This window comes from Oryx dammah, unplaced genomic scaffold (genome assembly GCF_014754425.2).
Source record: "Oryx dammah isolate SB20612 unplaced genomic scaffold, SCBI_Odam_1.1 HiC_scaffold_26, whole genome shotgun sequence".
NCBI lineage: Eukaryota > Metazoa > Chordata > Mammalia > Artiodactyla > Bovidae > Oryx > Oryx dammah.
The window spans coordinates 73535516-73558890 of record NW_024070210.1 but is presented as its reverse complement, the minus strand read 5'-3'; the positions used below and the strand labels follow the sequence as shown (position 1 = coordinate 73558890).

The window sequence follows — 23375 nt, the reverse complement described above, 5'->3', positions numbered from 1 at the left end:
TAGATGAATTACCTCCAGTTATGTCCCCCCTAAGTTAGCTTATCAGTTGAATGACTTTTTCTGTTACATGCCCAATACTGAATAAAGTACTCTATATGAAACTATTTCAAGACACAGTTACTACCCACAGCAGCCTAGCTGGGAAAACTAAATATGTAAATGAAGTGTAAAAATAATGGGTAAAACTGTATTTGCCCAGGACATTTAGAAATGAGACCATTTATAAGAAGGTACAACTTCCGTTATAATACACATGCCCAAAAGAAATCAGAGAAGAGAAATGATCGGATCTTCCTCTCTTACTTTTCCCCTTAATGATGAGTCCTTTATCTGAAGTTCTTTATATTTCTGGAATAAGTCCATATTGCTGCTGCTGTTTAGCCACTAAGTCCTGTCTGACTCTTGTGACCCCAGGGTCTGTAGCCCACCAGGCTCTTCTATTCATGGGATTTCCCGGGCAAGAATACTGGAATGGGGAGCCATTCCTTTCTCCAGGGGATCTTCCTGACCCAGGGATTGAACCTGCCTTGCCTGCTTGGCAGGTGGATTCTTTACCACTGAGCCACAGGGGAAGCTGTAGGTCCATATTGCATGGAGACTAAAGAAGCAAGGAGGAAAAAATTCTATCATGAATTTATCTTCCAAGGAAGATATGAAATGATCTAAGAGAAAACACATTCCGATGGTTTGCAATGCCATTTCCTTTCAAAAGATAATTTACACAAGTAGTCATGTAGTAAATACTTATTTTTGTTGTTGTTGTTCTGGTATCAGTGGGAGAGTGCTGACAATTTTGGAAGGATTTTCAGAAAACCAAATGGAGATGATTCTCAAGAATACTTGAATCTCTTTCTTAAGCAGAGACAGATACAACTAAATACTGATTTCATTTCTGCTGTTTTTCTAAGTTCATCTTTGGAAATGTTGCCCTTTCATGATTGAGAACACTTCGGTGTTCATAGGAAAAACATCTCTAAGTCTGGAAGTCTGTTTCTGTACTTAGAGAATGAGCTTAGGGTTACCAGAGGGGAAGGGTTGGGGAAGGGATAGTCTGTTTTGGATTGACAAGTATATACACTGCTATATTTAAAATAGATAAACAAACACCTACCGTATAGCTCAGGGAACTCTGCTCAATATTCCGTAAAAACTTACATGGGGTAAGAGTCTGAAAAGAATAGATACTTGTGTATGTATGACTGAATTATTTTTCTGTACACTTGAAACTAACATAATATGGTTAATCAATTGAAGATAAAATTGTTGAAACTACAAAAAAAAAAAGGGAGGGAGAGAGAGAGAGAGAAAAGAAACACACCTCCTGAAAGGGGTGAGGCTCCAGGCAAAACACAAAGTGAGGTGAAGAGGTCAATCTGCCATTTGCCTTCACGTTTGGGCCCCTCTTACGTCTCCCACATGTGCACAGACGTCCAACTGCTCCACTCAGAACCTCCCTACCATGTGATGAAGTTGCTTCCGCAGTCCTGGTTGCAATCGTAGGATTTTTATCCACCGATTTATCTGCTCCAAGAAGGCCTTGTCAAGTGCACTGGATGGTTCAGCTCATGGGCTTTTTAAAAAGCTATAGTGCTTTTTTTCAAAAAGTAAGAAGAAAGGAAGATATGGAACCAAGCTCTTGCTTTTCTGATGAGAAATAAAATCAGCTCCTATGAAACAGAATGCCTTTGGGAAGCTAGATGTATACGCGTGGTTTCCTTGATGATTATAAATGGCTTCATTTATGAAATTATTAACTATCTGACTTGCACTCCACTGTTGTAATTAGTGTAATTAGGGATAGTCACATTCAGGCAATTATATCAAGTATATAATCTAGAAGCCACATTTTAAATGATTGCTCAGGTTAACTCAGAGTGGAAATATTTCCAAGGCACTGTATTGTTTAGGGAGATTTGATGACTGAAAGATAGTCTAAAAGAAAAACAGCTACTTCACTACTTGATTTCTCGACTAGTCAGATACTCCATATAAGAAGAAAGGATTAGAGTGTCTTCAAATTAGACCTAGGTTTAATATATTAGTTTGGGAGCCCAGTATTTATTGGTAGGCTGCTTATTTCCTTCCACTTGTCACTTTATAACTAGCTATTGAACCTCAGAATCTCAAGTCCATTATTCTGTGAAACTTGCAAGAAAATTCTCTAGGGAGTCACCCATCATCCTTGGTATAACTCTTTTCTAAATGGTCAAATTACCAGCTTTGCAGTGCCAACTATAATAAGAGAAAGGTCATTTATTCTCAAGGTACAGGTTTAAAGTTTTAGGCTTCAGAGGTCTGGAAAGAATCTTTTTATCCCTAAATTTAGACCACAGTCCAGCTGGCCATCAAGCAATGAGGTGCATGCTTAATATCAAAGAGCAGATATTGGCCACTGGCAAAGCAAATCCCAACATCTTACATATTCCCAAGCCTAGGCTGGTGTGACATTTCTTTGAGTGTGCTCCTAAACCTGGGTCAGTTTGGAAGAAAAAGTATTCTGATTACATTGTGGAGAGGGAGCCAACAAAACTGCACTGTACTTAGTTAACTTAGAAAGCAATTTATAATGCTCACACTTACAATGGGAAAAGAAAAATAATTATGCACCTCTAAATTACATAGACTTATTTTTAAATTCTAGGTGATTAAAAGTCAGCTTGTGGTATGCTGCAAACGTTCTGGAGGCATTACAGGTGGTAGATCAATTTCAAGTGGAAAGAACAAGTGTATTTCGACCTCTGCTTTCTTCCTCCCTGAGGTAGGCTGAATAAGGTCCCTCCACCCCACTGCTAAGATGTTCAGCTCTGAATTCTCAGAACCTGTGACCTTGTTGCCTGACATGTCAAAGATGCTTTGTAGATGTGATTACGTTAAAGATCTTGAGATGGGAAGACTAATCTGGGTGGGCTCAATGTAATCACAAGGGTCCTTATAAGAGGGAGGCAGGAGGGTTAACAGTCAGAGAAGGACCTGTGATGACAGAAGCAGAGGCTGGACTGGTATCTCTGCTGGAGGGCCACTAGTCAAAAATACAGGCAGCCTTTCAATATTGGGAAAGGCAAGAAATGGATTCTCCTTAGAAGAACTGTAATGCTACTAACTCATTTTAAACTTACGACCTCTAGAGCTGGGTGGTAATGAATTTGTGCTGTTTTAAGCCACCAAAAGTGAAACTGAAAGTCGCTCAGTCGTGTCTGACTCTTTGCAACCCCATGGATTATACAGTCCATGGAATTCTCCAGGCCAGTATACTGGAGTGGGTAGCCTTTCCCTTCTCCAGGGGATCTTCCCAACCCAGGGATCGAACCCAGGTCTCCTGCATTGCAGGTGGATTCTTTACCATCTGAGCCACAAGGGAAGCCCTTAAACCACCAAATTTTTAATTTGTTACAGCAGTTCAGGAAACTGACATAGTCTCATGGATAGAAAGTCCTGGGTTGAGGATATTTGATTCCTTTTCTGAAGATTCAAATCAGACTGGAGCATTTCAGTGAGCAAGCACTACAGACATCAGACCTGAAAGAGAGCTAGTTTTCGAAGTTTTTGCTGAGGCAACTGGAGTAAATAAATGACAACGTTGCTGACACAAGTGAAGACTGTCTGGATCTGGCCCAGGGCTTGTGTCAAACGCGAATGACACTAAACGCAGAAAGTACTCACCACAGAACCACAACGGCCCATTAGATAACACATACATGTTACAGACAGCACATTCTCTAGTTCCTGTAACACAGCTTTTTGGCCTCTACTCCCTTTCTGAACATCAAGTGCAGAGCTGCATACATCTCAACACTAACCACTGAATAAATGAAAGATGCTGTAGGTGATGGCCATCATGGCATATTGAATATTCCTGACCACCGAGTCAGCATCTATTTGACCCTTCTTCCTTAACAGAACCCTGCTTTTGTACAGATATCTGCCTCTCTACCTCATGGCCATGTTCCTCTGTGAAAGGACCCAAGCCTCCTCCAAATGTGGCTCTGGTGACAAAGTCACCAGCACATGTTATTTTCTAGGTCACACCCATTGGTTCAACAGTTGACCCCTGATCAAGTTCTCCAGTCAAAAGTGATCTCAGCATTCTTGCCTTGAATACCAGAGTAGAAGAAACCTTCTCACCATTCCCCCGAACAATGTTGTTCATGGATGAGGCCCAGAAATGCAGTCACCATGGTGGCTGTGGAGGTGAGCAGGGCCAAGGAATTAATTCAACAAAAGGACTGGGGCCATCACCTCCTGATACACCAGTCATAAAATTCCTTTATCAGCTACTCCATCTGAATTGGGTTTTCTGTTCTTTTTTTACTGAAAGCACCAGAAATGATAACCATGGAAGTGAAGTTCTTATGTATGAACTATACCTTTTATATTCACTGCAAGAGCTGAAAGGTATACCAACTTCTAAGTACCAGAACATTAAACTGAGCACCGCTTTACTGAATTCTTATATTCCCTTCTCCTACCCTGTGAGAAAGGAACTATTATTATTCTCTTTTTACAGACAAGAAAACTAAACCAGAAAAGGTTCATAAATTTGCTTAATATCATAAGCAGTAGATGACAGAGCTGGGAATCAAACCTTGCCTGCTGGAATCTAAACCCATCTATGTTACCATCTTAGTGCTGCTTACTCTCAATAGCGTCATAAAATTCAGAAAAATAGTTATCTTTATTAATGCTTTAAATTCATGTTATACTGCTTAGATGCTCTCTTCATAAACTCCAAAATGGATTCAGAAATAAACCCTGAAAATTATAAAGCTTTAGCTCTTTTTCTAACTGACTCGGAGCTGGGCAGATTAGTCGTTTTCCCAGAGGCTCAGATTCTCCACCAATAAAATGAAGTGACCAATATAAAATCCATGTTGAAGAGAATGAATGACTGTGTCGTCTGGTGACGAGAGTGCTGGGTACTTTGTCCCTGCTCTGCCTGGGTGACCTCGGTCCAGAGGCTTTACCTCTCTGTGGCTCTGTCCACTTGTATGAAGTCAAGCCACTTGTGGCTTAATATTCTACAATTCTGTGTCTATCCAACCCACCGAGTTCTTGAAAGGGTTGTCCTAATTTATTAAAATGGTGAAATGAACACCTATGTCTTCATTGAGTTAAAGTGATAAGCACTAAGAATTTTACCAGTGAATTTTAATGCCAGCCAGCCTTATCACGATGTTACCCAGCTTGCACTTGCTAATAGTAAAATCTGAGACTGAGGAAATAAAATCTTTAAATGCCAGGGGTTACCGACCCTGGTGAAGAAGTGGCCATTATCAAAGCATCACCGCACATCGCTAATCACTCACATCGAGAAGATGAGCTGTGGCAACTTGATGGCCTTTCTGATGACTGTCCTGATTGCTGGTGGAGAAAGAGCCCTTCCTGTGTCAGGGGTCAGATGGCACAATAAAACCCGCTAGATTTAGTTGGGAAGATTTACTAGGGAGAGTGTCATGCCCTCTGTGCTCCATGCTCCAGAGCTTCCTCTGGGCTGAAAGTCTGCTCTGTGTTATAAAGTGGCCAAATACCTACGACCTCTTAGCAGAAAAGGTCAGAGAGAAAGTTAAATCCATACATTTCAAGGAGATCTGGAAAATTCATAATGCTACTATCTCTGGAGTTTCCCAGGTGGCTCATCAGTAAAGAATCTGCATGCTATTGTAGGAGGTGCAGGTTTGATCCCTGGGTCAGGAAGATCCCCTGGAGAAGGAAATGGCAATCCACCCCAGTATTCCTGCCTGGGAAATCCCATGGACAGTGGAGCCTACAGTCCATGGGGTCGCAAAAGAGTCAGACACAATTTAATAACTAAACAACAATTTCTCTGAGCTTTCCTGGTGCCTCTCTGGCTTGGGCTGTGCACTTGGTATCATTCGCCTCATTTCAGTAGAACAAGGATTCTATAGAGATCCCAGAGAGTAAGGCTGCAAGGCTCTGAAAACCTGAAAAGCAAAGCCTGCAAAGACAACTGGACATTGTTCCCCACTGACAAGTAAGAACCGCTCTGTTTATGTTGTGTCCTCAGGGCCCAATGGACAGGCACTGGCTGTCAGACCCCCAGAGGCATGTGATGTGCAACTCTCCCACTCCTCTGCCTCCCCAGGCTCTATGGCAAGCAGCTGAACATCTAAGAAAGCAAGCAGCTGAACATCTAAGAAAGCACCCAGCTCTCCTTCATCTCAGCACTATATTTAATTTGTAGACATGCACACTTGTTTCCTTCTCTTTTGGCTTCCCTGTCTGGGAAATAAGGGTAAAAGTTTAGGCAGCTTGCTAGAATACTCTATTTCTCATCACAACAGTAGTAGCCAATGTTTGCTAAGAACTTCTTGTGAGTCTGACTCTGTGCTAAATGTGGTACCTGAATCATCACTTAACTCTCCAGATCATCAAAGTAAGAACAGAAAAGACAGATGTGGTAGGAATTAAGTTTCCCCAACACTGATTGCTGTTGTTAGACTAATCCTTGCTTTACTTTTTATTTAGGCAAAGAAGCACTACAATTTAATAAACAAACCAAGGTTCCTGTCTATAGATGGTCTATAGGCTGAGGCAGCGTGGGAGTTAGGGCTATACAAGAGATGAGCCTCTCCCGTCTCTGCACAATTGGACCCCACAAAACTCCCAGTCCCCCTGGTCTGGATGCCCTTGACCTTGGCTCTCAGGGCTGGTCGTGTGTGGACAGTCTCCTGGTGTTTGACTATTTCTGCTAAATCTGTTTCCCTCTCTCAGTGGTTTTCTACCTTGGCTAGAGCCTCCCCACTTGTGAAGCAACTGTGTCACTCCCAGGACCATTTCCCCAGATGGCCAGACACCCCTTCCCATCAGAGGCAGCCTCACAAACCATCCATGAGACTGCACTTCTGCCAGCCCATCTCCACAGCCTCCTGGGGTCTCATCCATCATATGGAGATAATTAGCCTGTTGTTTTTGAAATCAGTCAACCAGCCTCATAATCACTTTCTCGAAAACATTCAGGCGATTAAATGACCGATGATGACAACAGGGAAGAGAGCACAGAGAGAACAGATGATGTTTGCTGATGTGCTACGGAGGGAAGCCCCTGAAAGCCCTGGAATGAAGATGGGACACAGATGGGACAGCAAAAGACTCAGGGACCTGGGGTCTCTGTCTTTACCCTGTTGCGAAGGTAATCAAATTGCTTTTATTTTAGTGTCTATGTCTATTTGGTGTGGAGAATAAACTGATGCTGAGGCAAGCCTAACGGCTGCGACCAGCGCACTAAGTGTGGCCGAGAGGAGCTACCCCATGTCCAAAGTCAGGGGCAGAAGCGGGGAGGACCCCATGCCGGAAGGGTGGCGGCCAAGAGGAGTTACCCCACGTCAGAGGTCAAGGGCAGTGGCCGAGAGTGCCAGGCTGCGACGGGCACAGGAACGGCCGAGAGGAGCCACCTCGCGTCCGAGGTCAGGGGCGGCGGCCGGGAGGAGTCACCCTGTGTCCGAGGTCAGGGGGGACAGCTGGGAGGAGTGACCCCGCGACTAAGGCCATGGGTGGCAGCCGGGAGGAGCCACCCCACGCCCAAGGAGCGGTGGCTGTGCAGGCACAGGAGGGCCTAGAGGAGCTATCCCACATTGAAGGTCAGGAAGGGCGGTGATGAAGAGATACCCCTCCTCCAAGGTAAGGAGCAGCGGCTGTGCTTTGCTGGAGCAGCCGTGAAGAGATACCACACGCCCAAGGCAAGAGAAACCCAAATAGGATGGTAGGCGTTGCAAGAGGGCATCAGAGGGCAGACACACTGAAACCATACTCACAGAAAACTAGTCAATATAATCACACTCGGACCACAGCCTTGTCTAACTCAATGAAACCAAGCTGTGCCCGCAGGGCAACCCAAGATGGGCGGGTCATGGTGGAGAGGTCTGACAGAATGTGGTCCACTGGAGAAGGGAATGTCAAACCACTTCAGTATTCTTGTCTTGAGAACCCCATGAACAGTATGAAGAGGCAAAATGATAGGATACTGAAAGAGGAACTCCCCAGGTCAGTAGGTGCCCAATATGCTTCTGGAGATCAGTGGATAAATAACTCCAGAAAGAATGAAGGGATGGAGCCAAAGCAAAAACAATACACAATTGTGGGTGTGACTGGTGGTAGAAGCAAGGTCCGATGCTATAAAGAGCAATATTGCATAGGAACCTAGAAAGTCAGGTTCATGAATCAAGGCAAATTGGAAGTGGTCAAACAAGAGATGGCAAGAGTGAACGTCGACATTCTAGGAATCAGCGAACTAAAATGGACTGGAATGAGTGAATTTAACTCAGATGACCATTATATCTACTACTGTGGGCAGGAATCCCCCAGAAGAAATGGAGTAGCCATCATGGTCAACAAAAGAGTCTGAAATGCAGTACTTGGATGCAATCTCAAAAATGACAGAATGATCTCTGTTCATTTCCAAGGCAAACCATTCAATATCACGGTAATCCAAGTCTATGCCCCAACCAGTAACGCTGAAGAAGCTGAAGTTGAATGGTTCTATGAAGACCTAAAAGACCTTTTAGAACTAACACCTAAAAAAGATGTCCTTTTCATTATAGGAGACTGGAATGCAAAAGTAGGAAGTCAAGAAACACCTGGAGTAACAGGCAAATTTGGCCTTGGAATGTGGAATGAAGCAGAGCAAAGACTAATAGAGTTTTGCCAAGAAAATGCACTGGTCATAGCAAACACCCTCTTCCAACAACACAAGAGAAGACTCTACACATAGACATCACCAGATGGTCAACACTGAAATCAGACTGATTACATTCTTTGTAGTCAAAGATGGAGAAGCTCTATACAGTCAATAAAAACAAGACCAGGAGCTGACTGTGGCTCAGATCATGAACTCCTTATTACCAAATTCAGACTTAAATTGAAGGCGATGGCACCCCATTCCAGTACTCTTGCTTGGAAAATCCCATGGACAGAGGAGCCTGGTAGGCTGCGGTCCATGGGGTCGTGAAGAGTTGGACACGACTGAGTGACTTCCCTTTCACTTTTCACTTTCATGCATTGGAGAAGGAAATGGCAACCCACTCCAGTGTTCTTGCCTGGAGAATCCCAGGGACGGGGGAGCCTGGTAGGCTGCCGTCTATGGGGTCGCACAGAGTCGGACATGACTGAAGTGACTTAGCAGCAGCAGCAGGGAAAACCGCTAGACCATTCAGGTATGACCTAAATCAAATCCCTTATGATTATACAGTGGAAGTGAGAAATAGATTTAAGGGCCTAGATCTGATAGATAGAGTGCCTGATGAACTATGGAATTAGGTTTGTGACATTGTACAGGAGACAGGGATCAAGACCATCCCCATGGAAAAGAAATGCAAAAAAGCAAAATGGCTGTCTGGGGAGGCCTTACAAATAGCTGTGAAAAGAAGAGAGGCGAAAAGCAAAGGAGAAAAGGAAAGATATAAGCATCTGAATGCAGAGTTCCAAAGAATAGCAAGAAGAGATAAGAAAGTCTTCCTCAGTGATCAATGCAAAGAAATAGAGGAAAAGAACAGAATGGGAAAGACTAGAGATCTCTTCAAGAAAATTAGACATACCAAGGGAACATTTCATGCAAAGATGGTCTCGATAAAGGACAGAAATGGTATGGACCTAACAGAAGCAGAAGATATTAAGAAGAGGTGGCAAGAATACACAGAACTGTACAAAAAAGATCTTCATGACCAAGATAATCATGATGGTGTGATCACTCATCTAGAGCCAGACATACTGGAATGTGAAGTCAAGTGGGCCTTAGAAAGCATCACTACAAACAAAGCTAGTGGAGGTGATGGAATTCCAGTTGAGCTATTTCAAATCCTGAAAGATGATGCTGTGAAAGTGCTGTACTCAATATGCCAGCAAATTTGGAAAACTCAGCAGTGGCCACAGGACTGGAAAAGGTCCGTTTTCATTCCAGTCCCAAAGAAAGGCAATGCCAAAGAATGCTCAAACTACCACACAATTGCACTCATCTCACATGCCAGTAAAGTAATGCTCAAAATTCTCCAAGCCAGGCTTCAGCAATATGTGAACCGTGAACTCCCTGATGTTCAAGCTGGTTTTAGAAAAGGCAGAGGAACCAGAGATCAAATTGCCAACATCCGCTGGATCATGGAAAAAGCAAGAGAGTTCCAGAAAAGCATCTATTTCTGCTTTATTGACTATGCCAAAGCTTTTGACTGTGTGGATCACAATAAACTGTAGAAAATTCTGAAAGTAATGGGCATACCAGACCACCTGACCTGCCTCTTGAGAAACCTATATGCAGGTCAGGAAGCAACAATTAGAACTGGACATGGAACAACAGACTGGTTCCAAATAGGAAAAGGAGTACGTCAAGGCTGTATATTGTCACCCTGCTTATTTAACTTATATGCAGACTGCATCATGAGAAACGCTGGACTGGAAGAAGCACAAGCTGGAATCAAGATTGCCGGGAGAAATATCAATAACCTCAGATATGCAGATGACACCACCCTTATGGCAGAAAGTGAAGAGGATCTAAAAAGCCTCTTGATGAAAGTGAAAGAGGAGAGTGAAAAAGTTGGCTTAAAGCTCAACATTCAGAAAACGAAGATCATGGCATCTGGTCCCATCACTTCATGGGAAATAGATGGGGAAACAGTGGAAACAGTGTCAGACTTTATTTTGGGGGGCTCCAAAATCACTGCAGATGGTGACTGCAGCCATGAAATTAAAAGACGCTTACTCCTTGGAAGAAAAGTTATCACCAACCTAGATAGTATATTCAAAAGCAGAGACATTACTTTGCCAACTGAGGTCCATCTAGTCAAGGCTATGGTTTTTCCTGTGGTCATGTATGGATGTGAGAGTTGGACTGTGAAGAAGGCTGAGCACCAAAGAATTGATGCTTTTGAACTGTGGTGTTGGAGAAGACTCTTGAGAGTCCCTTGGACTGCAAGGAGATCCAACCAGTCCATTCGGAAGGAGATCAGCCCTGGGATTTCTTTGGCGGGAATGACGCTAAAGCTGAAGCTCCAGTACTTTGGCCACCTCATGCTAAGAGTTGACTCATTGGAAAAGACTCTGATGCTGGGAGGGATTGGGGGCCCGAGAAGAAGGGGACGACAGAGGATGAGATGGCTGGATGGCATCACTGACTCGATGGATGTGAGTCTGAGTGAACTCTGGGAGTTGGTGATGGACAGGGAGGCCTGGCGTGCTGCGATTCATGGGGTCACAAAGAGTCAGACATGACTGAGTGACTGAACTGAACTGAACTGAGGCAAGCTCCTGGCCATGCATCCTGGATCTCTGAGCTTCTCCATCCTCCCCTGCCCTCTCCCACCCACCCCCACAGCATCCCTGCACAGTTCTCAAAAATCAGGCGCCCTGATTTGGAGCGTGATTCTCATCTTGGCCTCTTTTTCACTTGTTGCAAGAACCTTGTCCACATTACTTCGCTTCTCTCAGGCTTAGCTGCCTCGTGTACAAAACGGGAACCTGGCTGCCACTATATCTGGTTGTTTGCTGTGGGATAAACAAAGATTTGAATTTATATGCTATCCTTCGTGTGACTCTGGAAAGTTATTTAACCTGTCTTTACATCAGTTTCTTCAATTGTAAAATAGGAATAACATTGTTGACTGCTTATTTTTGTTGGGAGAATTAAATGAGGTAATACTCAAAGAAGTGCCAGGGCAACACTCAGGACACAGTGGGTACACCACGTAAGTGTCAGCCCCTCCCTCCTGGCAGCTGTAAGGCCAAGTAGTATAAAATACATGGTGTCAACAACATGTCACACTCTGAGACTGTGAACCACTGGAGTTTTCAGGACACACTGCTGTAATACACCCTGCCTTTCCTACACTTCCTCATTCTATTCCTTTTACAATTCAGCCAATCTCAATTCACTGCCACTCTTGGAATATGATTTTTTTTTTTTTTGCCTCTGGGCTTTGTGGAAGTAGCTCCTTTCATCAAAAATACTTTTCCCTCTTCAGTTCAGTTGCTCAGTCGTGTCCGACTCTTTGCGACCCCATGAATCTCAGCACGCCAGGCCTCCCTGTCCATCACCAACGCCCGGAGTTCACTCAGACTCACGTCCATCGAGTGAGTGATGCCATCCAGCCATCTCATCCTCTGTCGTCCCCTTCTCCTTCTGCCCCCAATCCCTCCCAGCATCAGAGTCTTTTCCAATGAGTCAACTCTTTGCATGAGGTGGCCAAAATACTGGAGTTTCAGCTTTAGCATCATTGCTTCCAAAGAAATCCCAGGGTTGATCTCCTTCAGAATGGACTGGTTGGATCTCCTTGCAGTCCAAGGGGCTCTCAAGAGTCTTCTCCAACACCACAGTTCAAAAGCATCAATTATTGGGTGCTCAGCCTTCTTCACAGTCCAACTCTCACATCCATACATGACCACTGCAAAAACCATAGCCTTGACTAGATGGACCTTAGTCGGCAAAGTAATGTCTCTGCTTTTGAATATACTATCTAGGTTGGTGATAACTTTTCTTCCAAGAAGTAAGCGTCTTTTAATTTCATGGCTGCAGTCACCATCTGCAGTGATTCTGGAGCCCCCAAAAATAAAGTCTGACACTGTTTCCACATCTATTTCCATGAAGTGATGGGACCGGATGCCATGATCTTCATTTTCTGAATGTTGAGCTTTAAGCCAACTTTTTCACTCTCTTCTTTCACTTTCATCAAGAGGCTTTTTAGTTCCTCTTCACTTTCTGCCATAAGGGTGGTGTCATCTGCATATCTGAGGTTATTGGCATTTCTCCCGGCAATCTTGATTCCAGCTTGTGCTTCTTCCAGCCCATCGTTTGTCATGATGTACTCTGCATAGAAGTTAAATAAGCAGGGTGACAGTATACAGCCTTGACGTACTCCTTTTCCTATTTGGAACCAATCTGTTGTTCCATGTCCAGTTCTAATTGTTGCTTCCTGACCTGCATACAGATTTCTTAAGAGGCAGGTCAGGTGGTCTGGTATTCCCATCTCTCTCAGAATTTCCACAGTTTATTTTGATCCACACAGTCAAAGGCTTTGGCATAGTCAATAAATCATAAATAGATGTTTTTTTCTGGAACTCTCTTGCTTTTTCTTCTACCAATTTATAATCTTTATGGAGTTTTCACTCTCCTCCTTTGGCCACCTTCCGTCCCTTATCTGTACTTTCTTCTGTGCCATAGCACACCCGACCTCAGGCTATATGGAGTTTGACTGTCCACACCCACTTCCACCTTTGTCTGTAAGGGCCACATTTTCTTCATCTTTGTAATCTCAAATGGTTAACATGTATTAGAGGTGGAAAAGATTTGTGCTGATGAGGCGAATGTAGAAACGAGTAAGATATGGTCTCTGTACTAAGTCCCAGTAAAAAATTCTTCACCTAAGGTGGCATGACTTTCCTGACATTGCCCTTTTAGACACATGGCAATGTTAGAAATTTGTGTCATGCCCGGATGACACATGTCCTATTAGAAAAATTGTAACAATGTGGCAGGGGCAGGGAGATGGAGGATGAGGAGGAAAAAAAAAAGACTTCCTGAAGGACGTATGTGTGTGTGTATGTCTCAGGGAGAAGCTGATTGGAGAGAATCTAAGGAGGCTTAGAAACACTGCCTGAGCACCACAGATACACCTACTGCTAAATTATCTTACTTTGTGTATATCTGTGCTGGGGTCCAGGATTTATTCTGGGGGTGAACAGTAGACTGTTTTCCCTCCTCAGCATGAGAAAAGGCTGCAGCATGTAGGCGGGGGAGAATCTGGGGCTGGGGACCTCAGGTTATTCAGTGATTGGGTGAGAGCTGATAGAGGCAGCAGCTTTCTTTGCAGAGAGAAGACAGTGTGAAAACCTGCCATAGGGAAAGCACTCAGTGAATGACAGAGGTCAGGAAGGCACCGTTTTAAGTTGTGAAGCGACAAGTGACTTTTATTTTTTTAAATTTAGAAGTTAGCAGAAAGAGCTGGTTGGCCTTTTCTGGAGGAAAAACTCAGTGGTTACAAATTTAAATTCAAGGAAACTCTACTTAAATTGTAGTGTGTTTCTCAGAAGCACTGGCCTCCAACTAACAGGCAAAAGAGTTTCTGGACAACCTGCTGGATTGGGATATTAAAAAAAAAATGCTACTTTGTATGGTGGGCTGCTACTATTTTTCTTAACCTCTTCATTATCATATAATTTTTTGATAAGATTGTAGCAACTTCTATCACAGTATGGGTTGCAATTACTTTGGGCAAATCCCTTTAACACTGAACCAGCTAGCAGCATTCTTATGGGTTTCAGGACACTGTTCTTCCTCTTTCCTAAATGTTGAGTTTCCCCTGCAGGTTATCAGGCCAACATCAATTGCTCAAAGAGGAGAAATTGCACCACCTACCCTGAAAAGCCCGAGTCCAGATCTTTGGTTGGGTCAATTTTTTGATGTTAAAATTCTGACCTCTGTTGGGTTCAGATTCCTACACAAAACAGTGAGTCACAGAAGTGAGTTACCTCACAGATACAATAAGCAAGATAAAAAGATGATGGTTTCAAGAAGGCATTCTGTATGTAATATGTAGGTTGGGGGCTCATCATGTTAATATATCTGCTGATAAATTCTATGGGAAGCTTCATTGGATGATGGAAAGAGTGTGGAATCAGAGTCGGAAGACCTCGATCAAGTCACAGCTTTACTCATTGTGCTTACCTTGGGCTGTTGACATCAAGCACCTGGAAATTCTAGAACCAGGTAACGGTGGAAAGAATAAGTATCCTTTAACTCTTCTGAGTCTTATGTTCATCAACTACACAATGGAAGAGTGACAAAAACTAACAGCAGTAAACTAATACATATGAAGTATTTTGGGAATTGTCAGTTCACCCTAGCATGCTATTTTCATCATCTAAACTTTTAATATTTTATCAAATACAAGGTAAGGGAAATCATAAGCAACATGGGTGACGTTACCAGTATTTTAAAGGATTAGAATCCTTTATGGCAACTGGGTATGTATTCAGAACCATCATTTCCATTCAATCAAGTAAAAAACAATCTTGGGGGAAATATGGCAGTAAAACCATCTCCAAGATTTTCTTTTAAAAAGTCAGCCCTGATTGAGGAGCTTTGTGTCCCTGGAACACCTGGCAGGGAACCCATATACTGACAACCAGACATGCTTGGCCAGGAGGGCAGGAGAGGAGACTTATGACACAAAGTTTGAACCTCTCATAATGCTCCTTGTGGAAGGGAAGAAGTGTGGGGTGAACCATGGAGTTTTATGCTGGAGCGGCCTTTCAGGTTGTTCCACATGTCCTGCCAGAACAGATACAACATAATCTTTCTGCCTGAATCCCGGGGTAGCAAATGCTAAACACTGTAGTCCTTGGAGCTTGAAAACCATTCTTAGAGTTAGGGAGACTTCAGAATCAAGTGGGCTAATCTAACTGACTCTATTTACCTAACATGAAGTGGTTGCCTTGGAGGACCCCTGGTCGTGACATATTGTCTTAGAAAGAACATCCATTTTAAAAACAGACTCTCTGCGGGTAAGTGGGTCAGTTCAGTCTATTATTAGTTCTGCTTTGGCAGTAACCACAAAGGAACTCTAAGCTCACTTTTCTGAACCTTTGAATCATGCTGGCATGTTCTCACCAAAGACCTCCCCTCCTCCATAGTGAGAAACAGGACTGATCAAGGGTTGCCAGTACAACTGCTGCCAAGTACGTCAGACACTCTTTTGAGGCTTCAACACTTCTCCTGATAAATGGGGATGATTCTTTCCCTTCAGAGATAGTCTGACAAAGATGGAAGGTCAATAGAAAGGGCAATAAGATGTATGAACCCCAAAGTAGTGTTTTCAGAAAAACTGATCATATCTTGACAGTCTATTGCTCTAGTCTATAATTTGAAAGCATGTTCTAAGATGGATAGGAACAGAGAATAAGACAACTACATTAAACCTGGAAAATTTCTTCTTCTTTAGACAAGTAAAATATTTGCATAATTTCATAGTACAGGGCAGACTGATGATAATATGCAGACAATCTTCCTCTTGAAGTATAAATAGTTTATGGACAGTAAACTGTCTTGTACTACAAACAATGATCTTGTTTCAAAATGGGAATAGTTTCAATGGTAATAATTATCTGTACTATAAGGATTAGAGAAATGATTTGAACAAGGCTCAGGAAAGTTGAAAGATAGAAGGTCCAAGTCCTCTAGGGTGTGGTATTAGGAAAATCATAGCCCCCAAACGAAAACAGACTCCCCTGCTCCAAACTCCACAACCTATTCCCTTTGATTGCTAAGGGGCTTCCCTGGTAGCTCAGACAGTATGGGGCAATTTTCAATGCAAAGGAACCACAAACAAAAATGACAAGAACAATGAGGGTTACAAGAGGAAGACTATGAAAATGTAAAAGAAAGAAAAACAGAAATCTGTGTTCAGGTATCAGGCATTTAAAAGTAGACGGACAAGAGCAGACCTACCAAGCAATTGATCCCTTTCAGAAGACTCTGAGAGTAAGCTCCTTAAGTCAGAAGGAAAGCAGACCCCCAAATAGAGAGCATAAAGAGCACCAATTATAACAGAATGCCCAGATGCTTCCTGGAAGCTAAGCAGCCCTTCTCCATCCCACAATATATGTTTAGGAATTTCATTACCTTAACTAGGGGCTTCCCTGGTGGCTCAGATGGTAACCTATCTCCCTGCAATTCAGGAGACCCGAGTTTGATCCCTGGGTCAGGAAGATCACCTGAAGAAGGGAATGGCAAGCCACTCCAGTATTCTTGCCTGGAGAATCCCATGGCAGGCTACAGTCCATGGGGTGGCAAAGAGGTGGACACGACTGAGCAACTAACACTTTCACTTTAATTATGGCTTGGAAGAGCCCTGGGTTGGGAGCACCATGATCGAAAGGGATGGGAACTTACTAGGGCATCTCTCTTCTTCCTCCGTTGGTTGCTCCTTCTCTGGCTTGGGAGGGCCTTTGATTCTCTGCACCAAGGCACAGAATTTTCCAGTCCAGGAGGTATCCTCTTCCTCCTCTTCCTCTTCTTCCAGGGGAACCCCTAAGCAAGCCACAGAAAGAGGGACAACCTCAAACAGTACACAAAGCCACCAGATAATTGAAAGAACATAGAAACATTGCTTTCCATCCTTTGGAACTTTCTAAATATACTATAGGCAGCCTCCTATAAATATTCATCTACATGTCTTTTGGCTAACTTTTTAAATGATAATTTTTTGTGTACAAAAACATAAAGTAATTTCAATCCCAAGACTTAATTTTTTCTAACCCATATCTCAAATGGGCTCCAGAGTATTTAGAAAGAAACAGTTAACAACCTGTTACTTCAAATGAAAAATTCATCTGTTATCCACATAGCTCTCAAAAGCAGCACAATTGCTGATGGGCACTTAAAACCAGCAGATACACATCAGAGTAGAAATGGCTGGTTTAGAATCCTTAAGGGCAGGTATGGTCATACTCATTTCATTGCAGAAGCTAAAACGCAAAGGTGATCAGAATCTTGGTTCACCTGGGAAGAGAGTCCCAGCTATCTAACTTGAGATAAATTGGGTGAGGTTTATATAAAGATCTGTTCTTTTCTTTCCTTCTTCAGAGACCCAGCCCCCGTCTTAGATCTCAGCAACATTTCTTGTAGACAGAAGGAGTTTCAGTCATGTATTATTCCAGGATGATGTCCTATATCTTCTCTGACCCAAATAGTTTGGAAAGAATCATTTCTTGGACAATTATCACTATCATTTTAAAGAGAAACTAACTTTACAACCCCCCATGAACTTCTAACCAAGGAACCATGAATAGCCTTGTCTTGGATAAAGCTTTTATCTGGAAGCTCACCGCAGTGAAGGAGAAGGTCCTCATGGAAGTCATACAGCTCTTCCCGGATTTCTTCTGGGCATGGGCAGTTCTCCCCCAGTTGAAAGTTAAGAAGCATGTTGATCTTGGTGGGGGGTGGCGAAAAAGATTGGCTAGTTGGTTCTCAATGTCTGTCTAAAGAACTCAGATCCAACCTTAGACACCTAACATTCTTTGCAAACTTTATTTAACTTGATTTTGTGTGTGTGTAAAGATAGCCAACATTTAAAAATAGCTTTTTATAACTGAATCACTTTGCTGTACACCTGAAACATTGTAAATCAACCATACTTCAATAAAAAAAAGTTAAAAATATTTTTAAAAAGTGCACAAACTTCCAGTTATGAGATGAGTAAGTCTGGGGCTGTAATATAACAACACTGTGCATGAAAACTGCTAAGATAGTAGATCTTTTCTAAATTTTAAATTGGAGTATAATTACTTTACAATGTTGTGTTGGTTTCTGCTGTACAGCAAGAAGAATCAGCCATAAGTACACATATGTCCCCCCTCTTCTGAGCCTTCTTCCCACCTCACTCCTACACCCCCATCACACCCCTCTATGTCATCACAGGGCACTGAGCTGAGCTCCCTGTGTTACACAGCAGCTTCCCACTAGCTATCTATTTTATTTTTTCCTATTAATTCTTATTAATTTAATTTGGCAACATACACATAGTTAAAAAAGAAGTACAAAATATACTCAGTTTTTCTCTCTCTCTGATTCCTTGTTGTTCAGCTGCCAGGCTGTGTCTGACTCTTTGTGACCCCATGGACTGCAGCACGCCAGGCTTCCCTGTCCTTTACTATCTCGTGGAGTTTGCTCACACTCATGTCCACTGAGTTAGTGATGCCATCTGACCATCTCATCCTTATCTAGTTTACGTGTAGTAGTGTGCCTTTCAGTGCAACTTTCTCAATTTGTCCTGCTCTCTCCTTCCCTCTCTGGGAGAATAGATCTTAAAAGTTTTCATCATAAGAAAAATAATTCATAACTATGTGAGGTGATAGATGTTAACTAAAATTACTGTGATGATCCTTCTACAATATAGACAGATATCAAGTGATTATGGTTGTACACCTTAAGCTATACAATGTTCTGTGTTAATCAAACCTTAACAATGGGGGGGGCACCCCACTACAAATGCAAAAAAAGGAAAAGAAAATATTCTAGCAATATTGCTTTACATCACCAAAATATTGTCTCTACCCTCCTTCTTTGGAATAACTATTTTGGTGACTATGGCTCTAATCCCTGCCTTTAAGAAGGAATGCATGATTCTGAGAAGAAAGTCATGCATTCAGGGCATGCATTTTAAATGATCTTTGGAGAGATGGGTCATGAGAATACAAAGACGTAAATAATACACTAATGAAATAAAGCCATAAACTGTGAGTTGCTAAAAAAATAAAAGTAGCTTTTCCTTTTTTCTGGTTATAAAGGTAATACAGAACTTGATTAGCTAAAGAAGAAAATTTACTGAGATCTCCCCACTGAGATAGCTGCCGTTAATATTTTAGTTAATATCTTTATATAGGCAGATTGAGATTACAATCTAACTCTACTTTTTTGAAACTCAATTTTTCAACTTAATTTATCTCAAGCACTTAAAAATGTTCTTACCCTGATCTCTTACAGGTGCACTGCATTTCATCACAAGGATGAACAGTGATTTATATAAAATGTATGTAAAATTAATGATCTGCTCTGAAATATCTCAGTTGCTTTCATTTTTTACCCCTGTAAATAAAGTCAGTTTGAATTTCCTTTTATGGAATTTTTGTTTACATCTCTGTTCACTTTCTTAGGATAAACTCATAGAAGCAAAATGCCTGGATCAAAAGGTTTGTACATTTTAATGGCTTTTGATATGAATTGCCAGATTGCTCTCCAGAAAGCTCACAACAGTTTGCATTATTACCAGATTTATACAAGAGTGTGTATTACTTTGCCAACTCCATTACAGTAATGAGAGTTCACATATTTTCAAATATTTTCCAGTCTAATGAGTAAAAAATGTCATATCCCTGTTGCTTTAATTTGCATTTAATTGGTGAGGTTGAACTATTTTTTCACATAGAAGGACTATTTTTATCTCATCATTTATAAATTTCCCATCCATGTTCTTCCTCCATTTTTCTGTTGTGTGATTATCTTTTAAAAATTAATTGGCAAGTGTTTTGCACATCGCTATAGGTTACTATCTCTTGGTAATATACATTTCTGGAGAAGGAAACGGCAATCCACTCCAGTACTCTTGCCTGGAAAATCCCATGGATGGAGGAGCCTGGTAGGCTATCGGCCATGGGGTTGCAATTCCAAATACATTTCCCAGTTTTTAGTGAGCTTTTAATTGTCTTTACATAATTTTTTTGACATGTCAGTTTTATGTTTTGAAGCCAGCCTATCATCCTTTCCTTTACAATTTTATGTCAGAGATGTTTCACTGTTTCTGTGCCATGGACTACCCTCACTTCCCCAGTGATTCACTGGAAAAGACTCTGCCTGCCAATTCAAGAGATGCAAGAGATGCAGGTTCTATTCCTGTGTTGGGAAGATCCCTTGGAATAGAAAATGGCAACCCACTCCAGTATTCTTGCCTGGAAAATTTCATGGACAGAGGAGCCTGGCAGGCTATAGTTTGTGGGGTTGCAAAAAGTCAGACACAATTGGGTTACCAAGCATGCATGTCCTACTTGGACAGTCTGGTGAAACTCATGGATGTTTTTCTCAAATTAACATTTTAAATACCTAAAATAAAATATAAGGGATTACAAAGAGAAACACGTATAATGAAATCTAATCATCAAGATCATAAAAAACATATTTGTGATATAGTAACATATATACTTATTTATTAGTTCATTAGACAAAAAGATCTAGGGGCAGCCCTCATACCCACTGTGACCTTGAAGCAGTGATGAATGTAAATGATATTACCAAGTATTAGAACCACTGTGATACCATATGAAAAAATATACAACCTCTGTGGGTGACAAAGTCAAGTATTTGCTTTGCTGCCTACAACAATAATTGGAAGAACTACTATTAGAAATTAATGAAAATTTGGTGAAAAAAAAAATAAAGCTAACACTCAGATTCCTTGATGTCTAAATTTTTCCACAGACCTATGACCCTGGTTGGTAAATATCTGGAGGCACTGAAGTAATAACTAGAGGCAGGACTTCCCTGGTGGTCCAGAGGTCAAGAATCCACCTGACAATACAGAGGACACAGGTTCAATTCCTGGTTGGGAAGATTCCACATGCTGCGAAGCAACTAAGCCTGTGAGACGCAACTACTGCACCCACATCTACTGATGCCCACGTGCTGAGAGTCTGTTCTCCACACAAGAGAAGCCACTGCAATAAGATGTCTGCATACCACAGCTAGAGAGTAGCCCCCGCTTGCCACACTAGAGAGAAAGCCCATGCACAGCAACAAAGAACCACCGTAGCCATAAATAAGTAAATACAAATGACCAGAGGTAATCTTGTCCTTTTTACTCTACCATATATGGTAACCCAAACACCAGGCAAAGGGGTATTTTCTCCTTTTGTTTGGGATTTCTAGGTGAAAACAGTTATAATATCTTTTATTAAACTATGAACCTTATTTAATATTGTTAGGAAGATCCTTATTCAAAGCTTCTACTGCAAATAATTTTTTGAAAGTAGAGGTATTGTTTGTATAATATGCATGAAACAGGTTGGAAATGTTACTTTTGTAGTTGTTTCATGATGGTAAAATTGGTTGAATTATGGTAACTGTATCAGCAACATATATCAATGAGTTGTTCATTAAAATAAGATCTGAAGATCTGGTTCCAAGAATCAGAAAGTTAATTTCTTGCTGAAAGATTTTCCTTTTGGTAGAACATTTAGGAAGCAAGTGGGAGCCCTCAAGGCATAACTAAAAATGGGAGTGAGCTGAATTTTTGGCTGTAGGTCATACCCTCTAAATGAAGTCCTTTTCAAAGTGAAAGGCTTGCTGATTATGCTTGGATAATTTGCCAACAATCACTGGACTAATATACTTAGTTACATCCCCCAAGTATGTTTCTATTTCATCTTTTTAAACAGTGAATGGATATAGGGCTGAAAACCTCTATTTTATTCTCAAAAGTTACAGAAGAGTGAGGTAACCATATCACTGTTTTAAAATTCTAATTCCTATGTATCCTATTTTCCAAGTGATCTTGCATTCCTATGCCCTGAAATTGATTAAAATCCTCCAAATCTTTTATTAAATTCTTAATTATTTAGTAAGTTCTATTGGCAGGTTCTTCTAGAAATGAATACTCTGGGAGGAGTGGCAAAGGAGACTCCTGAGTTTGGTAAGAGTGTCCCTTCTTTTCTTTCATTTCTGGACACCTCAGCATCCCCTGAAAACTTGCTAAACATGCAAATTCTCAGGACTTACCCAAGATCTACTGAATTAGAAGCCCTAGAGGTGGGACCAGCAATCTGTGTTTTATTAAGTCTTCCAGGGATTCTGATGTCTGCTCAAGAATCACTGGTCTAACACATAAGGAAATAAGTTATTGAGACTTCTGAAAGGGGTCTGAAATGATTGTGCAGAGGACTGCCTACAAGGTTAAAGGAGGAAGTGATGGTGAGCCCCAAGGATAGCAGAAGAGAAGGTAAGGAGGCAGAAGGCAGCAAGAGTGAAAGGGTTCTTCCAGGAGCCAGGATCATGAGCTGTGTTGATAAAGATAATGTCAGATAGACAATGCAGTCCTGGTTGAGCCGAGGACATGCCAGAAAACATGTGCAAACTCTAGTCACTGGCTCACTGACAGAAGGTCATAGAACATGGTTTAGTTGCTAAGTCGTGTCTGATTCTTTGCAACCTCATGGACTGTAGCCTGCCAGGCTCCTCTATCCATGGGATTTTTCAGGCAAGAATACTGGAGTGGGTTGTCATTTCCTTCTCCAGGGGATCTTCCCCACCCAGGGATTGAACCTGGGACTCCTGTATTGCAGGCAGATGGTTTACCAACTGAGCTAACATGGCATGAGGCAAAAGCAAATACCTCTGACACTAAAACTGATGACAGCTCTTCCTACTTATAGAATGTTTACTATGTGCCTGATTTCCTGCCAAGCAATCTACGTGAATTACTCATGGGGTTTTCACGAACATTATCTGCATTTTGCAGCCTGAAGATACTGAGACAGAGAGAAGTAATATGCTCAAGACTATACCATGAGTGATAGCAGAGCCAGAATGGCAGCCAGGCTCTGAAGCCAACACTGGTGTTTTAATCACATCATCATCTGCCATCCCATTTTTCACAAATGTGAGTCAGCAGCTGCCCAGCAGAAATAGGGAATGTTCACACCTGTTGCCAGTCTAAAAGCAGCCTGACAACATTTGTAAAGCCTTCAAGAATAATTCACCACACTTTGCTCACTGCACACTCACTCCATTTTCCTTAGCACAGCACAAAGTATCTGCTCCCATCCATCCACTGGGCCTCTCATTTTGCCTCTAGCAAAGGGCTGTGAAGCAGATGGATCTGCTCTTTATCAAG

General features: G+C 42.0%; 1 protein-coding gene across 1 annotated transcript in view; it reads right to left on the bottom strand.

The window, feature by feature from the left end:
• The window catches only part of RYR3 (ryanodine receptor 3), a 573948-nt gene that overhangs the window by 155979 nt on the left and 394594 nt on the right, over positions 1 to 23375 (bottom strand). Inside the window, exons 37-38 of the mRNA XM_040227012.1 lie at positions 17821 to 17923; positions 16886 to 17023 (exon numbers count right to left, since the gene is read on the bottom strand). Of these exons, the coding sequence (XP_040082946.1) occupies positions 16886 to 17023; positions 17821 to 17923 (241 nt within the window). The remainder of the gene's footprint in view (positions 1 to 16885; positions 17024 to 17820; positions 17924 to 23375) is intronic.